Genomic DNA, 12,367 nt, shown 5'->3' on the forward strand with positions numbered 1-12,367 from the left:
AAAAGCACAGTACAGTATATTTAAGATGAAATATACAATACAAACTCCCCTAAGTGTGTAGGAGTGTAGGAAAAGAGACAGAGGAAAAGAAGCGTTTAGAATAAAGTGCCAATACAGCTGTTCCTTCGAGCAAAAGAAAAACCTGGGTCTGAAGTGTGGCCTTGGGGAGTAGGGGGATAGGGTTGAAGAGGCCACACTCGGTGTAATGGTTGGCAAAGGACATTCTCCTTAGTTTATAAATAGTCGGGGTTTCTACTGTTCTTAATTTATATAATCTCTCCCAGCATCCGGGGGGGAACTACAGTTAATAGTGATAGTGGCTGTGGATAGCTACACACACACATTGCTAACACCACCGCCCCCATACACACACACGCACACACACACAGTGACACCAGCCACACACACACACACACACAGTGACACCAGCCACACACGCACACACACATAGTGACACCTGCCCCACACACACCAGCCACATACACAATGACACGAGCCACACACACACACACACACACACACACAGTGAAATCAGCCACACACACAAGTCCCCCCGTACACACCCACAGTGACACCAGCCACACACGGGCACACATGACACGTGCCACACACAGACACACACAAACATACACATAGTGACACCAGCCACACACAGTGACACCAGCCCCCTGCGCACACACACAATGGCACTAGCCATACCCAAACACACACACAGTGACACCAGCCACACACACACACAGTGACACTAACCACACACACACACACACACACACACAGTGACACTAATCACACACACACACATACAATGACACCAGCCACACACACACACACAGAGTGACACCAGCCACACACACACACAGAGTGACACCAGCCACACACACATACACACTGTAACACCAGCCGCGTCCCCCCCACACACACAGTGAGACTGACTCAACATTGAGGAGAGAAACAATGTGCAACTCCAATAGCAAAGAGAACAGCTGTTACTTGAAGGATTATTCTGTGTGCCTCACAACAGTTTGGTTCTGAAATAATCTGCTGAAGATACATAAAATACATCAATTTGTTAACCAGGTTAATAAACACGGTTAAACTCTACAGTCTGATCTCTCGTTCCCCCCCTTTCCCCCTAACCCTAACGTCCTTCCCTCCCCCCTACCCTACAGGACAGTGGCTGTGAAGCGGAGCTCAGTCCAGGGGCTGGGGTTCTGCGATGGGCATGGTGTGCAGGACCTCATCCAGGAGCTGCAAGGCGCGGTGGAGGTGAATCTCGATCCAGCAGGGGGTCTCCTTGATGCTCTGCCGAGGGTAGTCGGGTCCCCAGCCTTTCACAAAACTCATCCTGAGGATGCACAGCCGTCGAAGGTCGTCCACTCCTATCCCGGCTGCTGCAGAGAGACCTGAGGGAAATAACGGCTGATATTAATTGTATTAATTGCACAAAGGGCTGGTTAATTTCCACGGGGCTCACCCATGTGAAATCAAGCATCATCGAACCTTACAGCGAAGAAGGAGGCCATTCGGCCCATCGTGCCGGTGCCGGCTGTTTGGAAGAGCTATCCGAATAGACCCACTCCCTTGCTCTTACCTCCAGCACATTTTTCCCTTTCAAATACCTATCCAATTCCCTTTTGAAAGCTATTATCGAATCTGCTTCCAAGTGGAGCCACGGGAGAGAATTGACTGTAATTTGGCTGGAACACAGGACACTAACACCAGGACTAAAGGGCAACTTCTCAGACTGGCACTAAGTAGGAAGTGTGTTTCTGCACGGTTCTCTATTAGGACCACAACTGTTCACTCTGCAAAGAAATAATGTCCTCAGATGTTGTGTAAAAATTCAGAGGACACCAAGTTTGGGGGATATAGAAAATAATGAGGACTGAAAAGGGAAGATACAAATAGGCTTACAAGATGGGTGGGCAGATGGCAGATGAGATTTAATACAGTAAAACTCACATAAGTTTTATCGTATAATCGCCAAAGTTGTACATTCACCCGAGTCCCATTCAGTTTCCACTTACGATTTCTTTGCACTATTCGTATTAATCACCACCTAATCCTAACGCCTCTCTCCTACCCGCCATTACTCCACATTTACTGACTGCATCAAATCATGGGAAGAGTAATCCTGACCTGTCGACCCATACGCAGAAGAACTTCATTTCCCGCGATTCCAATGCTGGTAAAATATGTGACAGTTTGCGACAGTCAGACAGCACATGCGGCGATGGTCTACACCCGCACCTACTGGCTGAAAACTTTCATTTATTGAGTGCTTTTCACATTGGGAGGAAGTCCCAAGGTGCTGGGCAGTCAGGGTTTTCACCAAAGGGGATTAGGGGAAAGATACCCGAAGGCACGGTTAAAGAGGTCGCAAGGCAAGGTCTTGAAAATAACAAGGGAGCATAAACACGACAGCCACTAACAGATCTAACAGTAAGTTTAGGAGGAACGTCTTTGCGCAGAGGATCAGCGCGATGCTCCTCATTACTGCACAATCAGGTTACTGTGAGGAGAAGTCCTGATTATAAATTTGTGTGGAATTAGTGGATTTTAGACCCATCGTCTGGTTTTCACTGTACCCAGGCAGCAACTTCAATGTAATAATTAAATGGGCGGAAAAGAGAGTGTTGAGGGAGTCCCCATCAACGTGTTGACTGAGCCGCTGTAACTCACTGATGGCCGGAGCGATGCCTCCCACGGAGCCCGGCCCAGGGATGTTTCCAGCCACAGCAGCCGCCTGAGCAGCAGCCGCTGCCTGAGCTGTGGCCGCCTGCTGCTGCATCTGACGGTGACACTGATGTAAGTCAAACACCTGGAACACAAGCAAACGGGGTTTACACCAACTCAACTCACATCAACACAAACTCACTCACATCAACACTGCTGAACGGAATCTACCTGTAAGGATTTGACTGACCTTGATGTAAGCACTTGGATAGATCTTGTGAACGGCATCGCCGGGCGCACGCCCCGCTTCTCGATCCAAGTAGTAGCTCTGCACAAACACCGCGTGGTCGCTGAGACACCGCACCCACACGTCACCTTCCCCTTTGCACTCCAGCTGCACACCTTTCCCGATGTGCAGCCTGTCAAGAAAGAGAACATCCATCAGTCGAGGCAACCACTTCGTTTTGCAAAATTACATATAGCATATAGTATACACAACAACAACATTACATTTGCATAGCACCTTTCATGTCAGGAGGACATCCCAAGACGCTGGATAATCAGTATGGGACCCGAGCTCGGGGTCGGGATCAGGGTGGGTGGAGGGCAGGGAGGAAGGAGAGTGACCGAAGGCACGGTCGAAGAGGAGGGTCTTGAGGTGGGTCTTGAAGGTGGCGATGGGGGAGCAAGGCTATGGAGCGCTTTGAAGGTGAGGATGAGTATCTTGAACTGTATCCTCTATGCGATGGGAAGCCAGTGGAGTCGGGGGAGGATGGAGGTGATGGGGGTTGTGAAGCCTGGTGCAGGAGAGGACACGGCCTGCTGAGTTCTGGATGATCTGCAACCTGTGGAGGGAGGAGTTGGGGAGCCCGACAAGCAGATAGCACACCTATAAAAAATGTCAATGCACTCAATAGCCAATAATTAGTCCTGCCTCTGCTCCCTGAGTGTAGATAGGGCCCTTATATACATATTTTAATAACAATGCATGATTGTTACTAATATTGACAATAATTCGAGAGATGATGCTTCCCAGCTTTGTTGCACATTAAAGAGGAATTGCGTACTGTCTGTATTTGAACGCGGTAGCAAATGAAAGACAATTTGAAATGAATCCTGGTCCGTTTCCCCTCTTTTCTCCTCATTGCTTACCTGGCTCTTTCAATGGCTTCTGTCCTGTGGACGTTGGAGAGCTGGCCGAGACAGAAGCGATCTCCTCCCGAGGGATCCACATACCCGTCCACAGTGACAACAGGGCAGCTGGAAGGCACCTTGAATGTCTCCCCCACCTGCACGTCCATCTCGAAGTAAGCAATCGAGCACCAGTATTCGGGGACTGAAACCAGAGTATAACAAAGATCAATCTTAAAAATGCAGGAAGGTGCTCTATGTTCTCCAACACACTCATAGTTTTTAAACTGTGTACTGTTGGAACACAAGAAGATACTTCAATCACTGTACTACACCCATCCTAAATACCATCTCATCGTTCTCTCGACTGTTTCACGCTTACCTTTCCACTTTGTTTCTACAAAGCTTTTCCTCTAGCCCTCACACCGTCACGTGCGGCATTCCTCAGAGCTCTGTCCTTGGTCCTCTGCTCTTTAATATTTATATGCTCCCGCTCAGTGATATCATCCGGAGGCATGGGGTTAACTTTCATATGTACACAGATGACGCCCAACTCACTTCTCTGCCTGCACCCTCGACTCTGCTGTCCTGACAGAATGTCTGTCAGACATCAAGTCCTGGATGAGAGCTACTTTTCTCAAGTTGAATGTAGATAAGACCGAGGCTCTCCTGATTGGCTCCTGTCTGCGCCTCCTCACCTCAGGCTTTGGCAGCATCACTATTTATACAACAACTTGCAATTATATAGCACAGGGGGATGGGGGGGTGTGGGGGGTAGGTGGCTGTAAGCACGGTTGAAGAGGAAAGTTTTCAGGTGGGACTTGAAAGAGAGGAGGGGACAAGGCTGAGGGAGAGTATTCCAGAGTTTTGGGGCATAGTGGCTGAAAGAACGATCTCCGTTGGTGGGATACAGGGTGCGAGGGACGAGCAGGAGGCCGGTGCCAGTCGAGCTGAATCACCGGGTGGTGGATTGGGGTGTGAGGAGGTGTTGTCAACTGTGCTTTAAACCCCACATCCGTATCATGACCTGTTCTGCCTTCCCCCACCTCTGCAACATTGCCCACCTCTGTCACTACTTCTCCTCTCAGACCATCGAGACCTTCATCCATGCTTTCATTTCGCTCAGGCTTAACTACTAACTCCCTGCTTGCTGGACTTCCTAACTCTTCCCTCCATAAGTTACAGATTATTCAATACTCTGTAGCTTGTGTCCGCTCCAACACCAAGCTCTGTGAGCCGATCACCCCAATCCTCACTCGGCTTCACTGACTCCTCATCCCCCAGAGGATAGAGCTCAAAATCCTCGTTCTCACTTTCTACGCCCTCCACAGTCTTGCTGGTCCCTACTCTGCAACCTACTAACACCTAGCAACCTTCCGACTCTCTCCGCTTGGCAGGCTGCGGTCTGCAGTCATCCTCCCACACCCAGCCCCATTACTCTCCACTCCTCAATTCCAACTCACAGCTCAGGAGCAAACCCTCGACTGTCCAGTGCCTTGGGGTATCCTCCTGACGTGAAAGTCACTGTGTAAATGCTGTGCAAGTTTGTTGTTGTTGTTGCTGGTGGGCTGTGCAGCAAGTGATGGCCATGGTAACTTTGCAGCTCTTTTACTCAGTTATTTTTGTAGTTAAAAAGATTACTTAAAAAGAACAAACCAAAAGTTTAACATAACCCTTGATATTATCCGTCAATTAAAACAAAACAAAAAGGCATCCCTAGTTATGAGGAGTTATGTATTTGTCAGATTTTTTTTTTACAACTGTACTGACCTGGATGATTGGAAATGGGAGGCTGGTAGGCAAGTTCGTTGTGCACTGCCCCTGGGAAGAAAGTTGGGAGAGAATTTCAAGTATTAAATAAATTTAGGAACATAGGAAAACAGGAACAGAGGAGGCCAATCAGCCCTGTTCCACCTGCATCAACCTTTGGCAATCTTTTAATCCTAATGTCCTGCCCTTTCACGATACCCTTCTCTTGAGGGTATGGTGAAAGATACGAACATAAGAATTTGCTCGGTGAAAGAAGACCAAGGTCCAACCAGTTCGCCTTCCACCATCTTGCCAGTCGCTTGCACATATCATATCCCAAACTATATACTGTATTCAATGAGAATAACAGAACGTTGCAGCACAGGAGCAGAACATTTGACCTACCAAGTTTCCATTCACTCCCCACACGCGTTCATCTTCATCTTTCACAATCACTAATCTAATTGGGCTTTCAAAGGAATTTAGATTCTGCTTCAACAATGGCTTGTGGCAAAACATCCCATATTCTGAGTAAAGAAATGTTTTTCTAACTTTAATTTTTTTGTTAATATCTTAAAATTTGTGCCTACTTGTTACTAACTTATCAACTAATTACTATTTACTTATATTATTTATATTACCACATGTCAAGCGACTGCCAGGATGGTGGAAGGTGAACTGAATGGACCTTGGTCTTCTTTCGTCTCGCAAATACCTATGTTCCTATTTTCTCTATCATAACCCTTCATAAGTGTCAGCCTGATTTAATTGGTAGTGCTCTCACCTCCGAGTCAGACGGTTGTGGGTTTAAGGTTCATACTTGGGACTTTGAACTCACAGTCCAAGCTGTCACTGCAATCCAATGCTGGGAGAAGTGTTGGATTGTCAAAGATGCCATTCTTCAGGTGGACATTAAAGATTCCACTGAAACCCGGTGACTCAGCTAATAATCCTCCAGATAAAACATTGTTCACTCACTTTCTGACTATTTGGAGGATGTTGAAAGCCTCCATTGGTTTGTCCATTTAAGCAACTTGATTCTACAGTGCATATAAAGTCTAACTTCACATCTCTCTTCAGTAAATTGTATTCAAGGATTTCCAATGGTTGATAAGTTGACCTGGACTGTAAGCTCAAAGCCCCAACACGAGGCTTGAACCCACAACCTTCTGATTTGGAAGGTGAGCGATAGCAAGTGAACCAGGCTGACTCTTAAAAAGAGTTTTGATAAGAGTAAATAGTAATTGATTTTTCCATTGGCTCATAAGTCAATGTCAAGTCTGTTTTATGACAGAATCCCATCCTCCCAGGTACCACCTTCGAGGTAGTGAGACTTACAGTAGTGGCCAGTGTGATGTATAGCCGTGTGGTGTTGAAGATGCCCATTCTGGTGGTGGGGCAGGTTTGGGGTGTATGGTGCTGTTCTGCTTGCTGTCCAAGTTGTAGAGCTGCCTGTTAAAGTAAAAACGGGGACGTACAAATTGTAAAATTCATCTCAAACAGAAGACTTCCACCAACATCCCTCACTTTGATGAGCGCAGAAGCCGCTCCTTTTAAAAATAATTGGTAAAATAACAATGATAATCCTTAAATTTGTCCCCTTGTATATATATTTTTTTGGTCAGCGAGGTGTCTGACACATGTGGAAACCCTTCACCACGCTTGAGAGTATCCAAAAATATTTAAAAAATGCACTGTATATGTATAATATACATTATACAAATAAAAAGTTTAAAAAAACACAATAATTATTTGGCTACTCAATCCACAGCGGTTTGTGGGACACTACTGTGTGCAACTGGCTGCCGCATTTAGCCCACAAAATACACAGTTGATTCACTTTACGATATATTCTGTGAAGTGCTTTGAGACATCTCAATATAAGGCAAATGGAAATTATTATTATTACATAGTTAATTACTCCTTTGTGTATTTATTTCGATTTACACTCTACTTTCTTCTTGTTCTACTTTATACTTTTTTTTAATAACTCTGTTCTAGTCTGATCTGTATAAACTCGTATAATCGCCGAAGTCGCACATCTGCCCAAATCCTGTTGAATTACCTATTATTCATATGTTTCACATAACTCATACTTTGCATAACTCATATCAAATATATATATAAAAAATAAAATGCAGACAATTCATTTCATAGTATATTCCGTGAAGCGCTTTGACGTGAAATGACGTGAAAAGGCGCTATATTAAATGCAAGGATTTATTAGTAGCATTATTTTTAAACGTATGAGTCCCAACCGATAAGACTTATGTAACGTTTACTGTACTCCGAAATTGTAATCTAGTCAATCTCGCCCCAACTAGAGGAGAAGTAGGGAATGTTCTTAATGCATCAACTGACAATGTAATATTTGAGCAACTAAAGGGATGAATCCTCAGGGAATGACACACTAACAAAAGCTGTAATAATTTCATCGCATATACCATTCTTAACACTGTAACAGGAAACATTTATTACATTTTAAAAGTTTATTGTCCTGGAATTTGTAGTAAATTTTCTCCACAGCAAGGTTTCATTCCCACTGCAGTGACATCTCTCAAATAGGAATTTGGCTAAAAATCAGATTTCAGGCTCTTTTATCAAGAAAAAATAAATAAATTTAGGTCTAAGCTGTCCCCATTATGATCCAATACCCCCAGTAAGTCTCAAACTTCTCAATAAACAAACTTCGCAGCCAGAAATAGCATCAAATTTTGAAACCTGGATAAAGCAATGAATTGAACAACAATATAATGCCCCATTGGGCGGCGGAAACACGATGCCGAGCCAGGGGGAGTTGACCGTTGGTACGGTCAAAGTGGAAGGTCTCCAGGCGCGACCTACAGATGGAGGAGGGATAGAGGAAGAACGTTCCAGAGTTTCGGGGCATAGTGGCTGAAAGCACGGCTATCAATAGCCAGGCGAGCGGCGGCAGCGGTTAATGGGTTGGGGTGGGTAAGCAGGTCGGCAAGATAGGGAAGTGCCAACTTTATACAGTCCAAATACATCTTCTCACTCTCTTCTCTCCTCTGTGAGTTTATAATGGCTGAGTTACAAGAGCTGATCGTTGGTCTACACTGAAGTAACTAATCTAAATCAGGGGGATATGATGCAGATATATTTATACTAATGGCTTAAGAGGAGCAGCGGAGAAATAAGAACCTTGTTAAAGGGAAGTATAAAAGCAGCTGCCTGGGAATATTAAAGGATGAAACAGGAGGAGCCCATGAGCCCATCAAGCCTGTTCTGCCATTTTATTACATCCTGAGCAGATATTTTTAAAAATCCCATTTACCTGCTTTTCTCGGTATCGCTGAATACACTTTATTTTGCAACTCCTTTACATAATAATCCTTACATTTGATATAGCACCTTATCACATCTTCGAGACGTCTCAAAGCGCTTCACAGAATGTAATGTAAAGTGGATTGACTGTGTATTTTGTGGGCGAAACGCGGCAGTCGATTGCACACAGTGTCCCACAAACAGTCGTGGATTGAGTGACCAAATTATTAATTTAAATGTATTTATTATTTTGAAGTGATTGTTACCCCAGAAAAGCGATCCACCAATCGACTAACATCCGGGTTCCTACTTACTGCTGGTAAACAGAGGCATGTGGACTAGGGAAACTTGCCCAACGTTTCACCTTGCTCAGAAATCGCACCCAGGTCCTCTCGCTTGCAAGGTGAGTGCTCTAACCACTAAGCTACAGGACTCCACTATCTAAATCACGTACACCAATCAATTTTTCATTTAGGTCAGCGAGTTCCATACTTGTGTATCAGACTCCTACAACATAAAAGGAGGCCTCAATAATAATTACAATTAAATCATATTTAACATTAATTAGTTACTATGAACCGATATTAAAATCTTAAACAATTAATTAGAAATTAAAATAGCTAACAAATTTTGTTTTAAATACTAGGCAAAGGATTGTAGAATGTAATGAGCTTGCCATCTCTAACAATCTTTGAACCTCCTTAAACACGACTTTCTAATTGCATAACACAAAGAAATGCTCAAGTACCAGAGCTCAGCCCATCAACAAATCAAAGACTGCATTTCCTACATCATAACAAGTTACATTATTCAATCCAAACAGTCATGAACTAGACAATACAAATTGACATTTCTATAGACATTTCATGTCAGGAAGACATCCCAAGGCACTGAATAATCCTGGCTTGGCACCCGAGCTGGGATGGGGCGGATTCAGACAACAGAAAACCGACTAAGTGGTCAAAAACCTGTAGCAATACAAATTACCGATGAATTTTCATGGACACATCTGAATAAGTTCCATTCCACACGTGTAAGAAATGACAAAGAGGAGAAGGCTTCAGAGATGCTTCTATTCCATTTTGTTTGAAAAAGTCATATTTAATGTTAAATATTTCAAATGCATAGCTTATCTTACTGCATTCACACACAGCTTTACACTCACTCCGCACTGGGTAAACGTTATATCTTGATGTTCTAGAATAAAAAAACGTGAACATTGAAAAGAACAAGATCTTGCCATCTAGTTCATTGTACCATAAAGTTGGTTTAATAAAAATAAAAATGGTGAGTGAATCACAGCACAAAGAACTTGTAATATAAAAAAAAGGTTTACAAAGCATACAGGAATGGAGTTAACAGGTGAAGGAATTACAGTCTTAATTTTGCTCTAGTTTATGAACCTGTTCGAACTCTCAAGGGGCAGCCGAGGTCTGAAAATCCACCTAGTCTTAGCGTGTTGCTATTTCAGATTGTGTAAAACTGGGGAAAATTCATAAAACCAATCTCAATTTGGAAGTTGGTTTTCTGCAGTTCTTAAAAATTAAATCGGATGTGAAGCGTTTGCCACAATTCTGTGAAATCTTAAATTTTAAGACAAAATAATAATCCTTAATTTGTATAGCACCTTATCGCGTCTTCGAGACGTCTCAAAGCCCTTCACAGAATATATTGTAAAGTGAATTGACTGAATACCCTCCACCCCCTCCTGATCCCAACCCCAGCCTAGGTACAGATCCCTGACTGTCCAGCGCCTTGGGACGTCCTTCTGCCATGAAAGGTGTTATACAAATGTTATTTGGTATTGTGGTATTTTGTGGGTGAAACGTGGCACAAATTATGCACAGTAGTGCCCCAAAAACAGTCGTGGATTGAATTTTTTTTAAAAAAGGGATTATTACTCCTGGAAAAGCGATCCTCCAAACTGGGTTCCTACTTACTGCTAAGTAAACACAGGCGTGTGGTGTGGAGAAAGGAAACTTGTCTAATATTTCACCCTGATCGGTAATTGAACCCAGTTCCTCTCACTTGCGAGGCGAGTGCTCTAACCAATACCCTACACAAATAATCTCACAGGTTAAGACTAGATGGAATTTCAACCCCACTACACTTCTCACCTTTTTGTTCCAGGTATAAAGGAACTAATTATGTCTGATATCTGGATTTGCCACCTTTTAGTAACTCATTTGTCAGTGTGAGAAAGGTCTACTTTGCAGTGACAATTCTCCTCCCACTCCGTCTCAATACACTGTTATTTATTCACTTGTATCGGCTTTAAAATCACTACCATGTAAAAGCAATATTCAGTGTAGGCAGAAACGGCAACAGATTTCTGTCTAGCAGGCAGGCCGGGTCTCCTTGGACCTGAATTGGCTCCAGTGACATGCTTGGCTACAGAATCTCAGAATCGAGCCCATCCTCTGTGACGGTCTCTAGTTTGGTTCCCGAGCCAGGCAGGTCCGCAGTATTCCAGTGCATTGCTGATAACAGTCCTGGCTCGCCGACAGGACTCGGTAAGACAGACTGCTCACTAGGGGAAGTGAGTCGTCCCACACAGCTCCTGTTAACCCTGCAAGCCAAAGCCCTAAAGGGTGTGGATAGCCAAACATTGTCTCAATAAGGAAACAGCTTACCTCTGCAGAGATTGTCAGGAGATGCATTATCTGTGGTTTGCCCGGCAACCCCACCATCATAGTCACTTAGCCAGATAACTGCTGATAAACACGAGACGTCACCCTTCCATGTTGAAATACAACAGCCAGGTCAGACACCAGCTTGCCCTTAGTAGCAGGTTACAATGCAGCAGTTCTATGCTCTAACTGCTTTCCCCCATTGTAATAGGAACAGAAATCTTTCCCAATGCAGGTGTCTATCGCACCATTGAAACCTGAGCAAACTTATAGGGACTGAAAATTCCTTCCAATCCAAAGAAACTGTACAATCAGTCTTGAGATATTAAGTGCAAAGTGAGCAATATCGCTGGTAAATTTGGGGCAGGGAAGGGACAGAAAGGGTGGGAGAGAGAAGAGAATGAGAGTTATGTCCAGGGCATGCTTCTTACAAACCTTTGCCTAGCTGAGAACGGTAAAAACTGTTGGGTTCACAGGTATGATCACTCCCTCAAGGTTGGGAGATTCACAAGTATTCTTAGCACACAAACCAATAACCTCCTCTCTTCTCACTTGTTAGTTCGCCTTTTTGTAATAATATAAGTTCCATTTTGTGGCTGACAGCTCCTTAGTCTAGGAGGAACCGCAGTGAGAAGATTTGGTCCTGAATGTCATATCTCAGTTACTAGCAGCAGCTACATTCTGTTGAATATGTCTATCACCAGTAAAATAAAGACAGCAGGTAGGCAGGAAAGTCTTTTGAATGCAAGATCGATGTGAGACAAAACGCTGTTTAAGTTTAACACATTCCCTATCAGTACTATGACAGAATGCAGGGTGAGGGGGTGCTGAATAGTTCATCTCTGACATATTTGCGAACAGCAGTATATAAGGACTTCAAAGTGTAGTTACGCATT

General features: G+C 44.0%; 1 protein-coding gene across 1 annotated transcript in view; it reads right to left on the reverse strand.

Annotated features, from left to right (window-relative positions):
• Nucleotides 1-891: 891 nt before the first annotated feature.
• LOC103187334 (mothers against decapentaplegic homolog 4) overlaps nucleotides 892-12,367 on the reverse strand; it is a 42,289-nt gene continuing 30,813 nt past the window's right edge. The window contains exons 7-12 of the mRNA XM_007906780.2: nucleotides 6,895-7,008; nucleotides 5,578-5,628; nucleotides 3,829-4,012; nucleotides 2,927-3,095; nucleotides 2,683-2,821; nucleotides 892-1,403 (exon numbers count right to left, since the gene is read on the reverse strand). Of these exons, the coding sequence (XP_007904971.1) occupies nucleotides 1,192-1,403; nucleotides 2,683-2,821; nucleotides 2,927-3,095; nucleotides 3,829-4,012; nucleotides 5,578-5,628; nucleotides 6,895-7,008 (869 nt within the window). The 3' untranslated portion in view covers nucleotides 892-1,191. The remainder of the gene's footprint in view (nucleotides 1,404-2,682; nucleotides 2,822-2,926; nucleotides 3,096-3,828; nucleotides 4,013-5,577; nucleotides 5,629-6,894; nucleotides 7,009-12,367) is intronic.

This window comes from Callorhinchus milii, unplaced genomic scaffold (genome assembly GCF_018977255.1).
Source record: "Callorhinchus milii isolate IMCB2004 unplaced genomic scaffold, IMCB_Cmil_1.0 Scaffold1, whole genome shotgun sequence".
In the NCBI taxonomy this organism is placed as follows: domain Eukaryota; kingdom Metazoa; phylum Chordata; class Chondrichthyes; order Chimaeriformes; family Callorhinchidae; genus Callorhinchus; species Callorhinchus milii.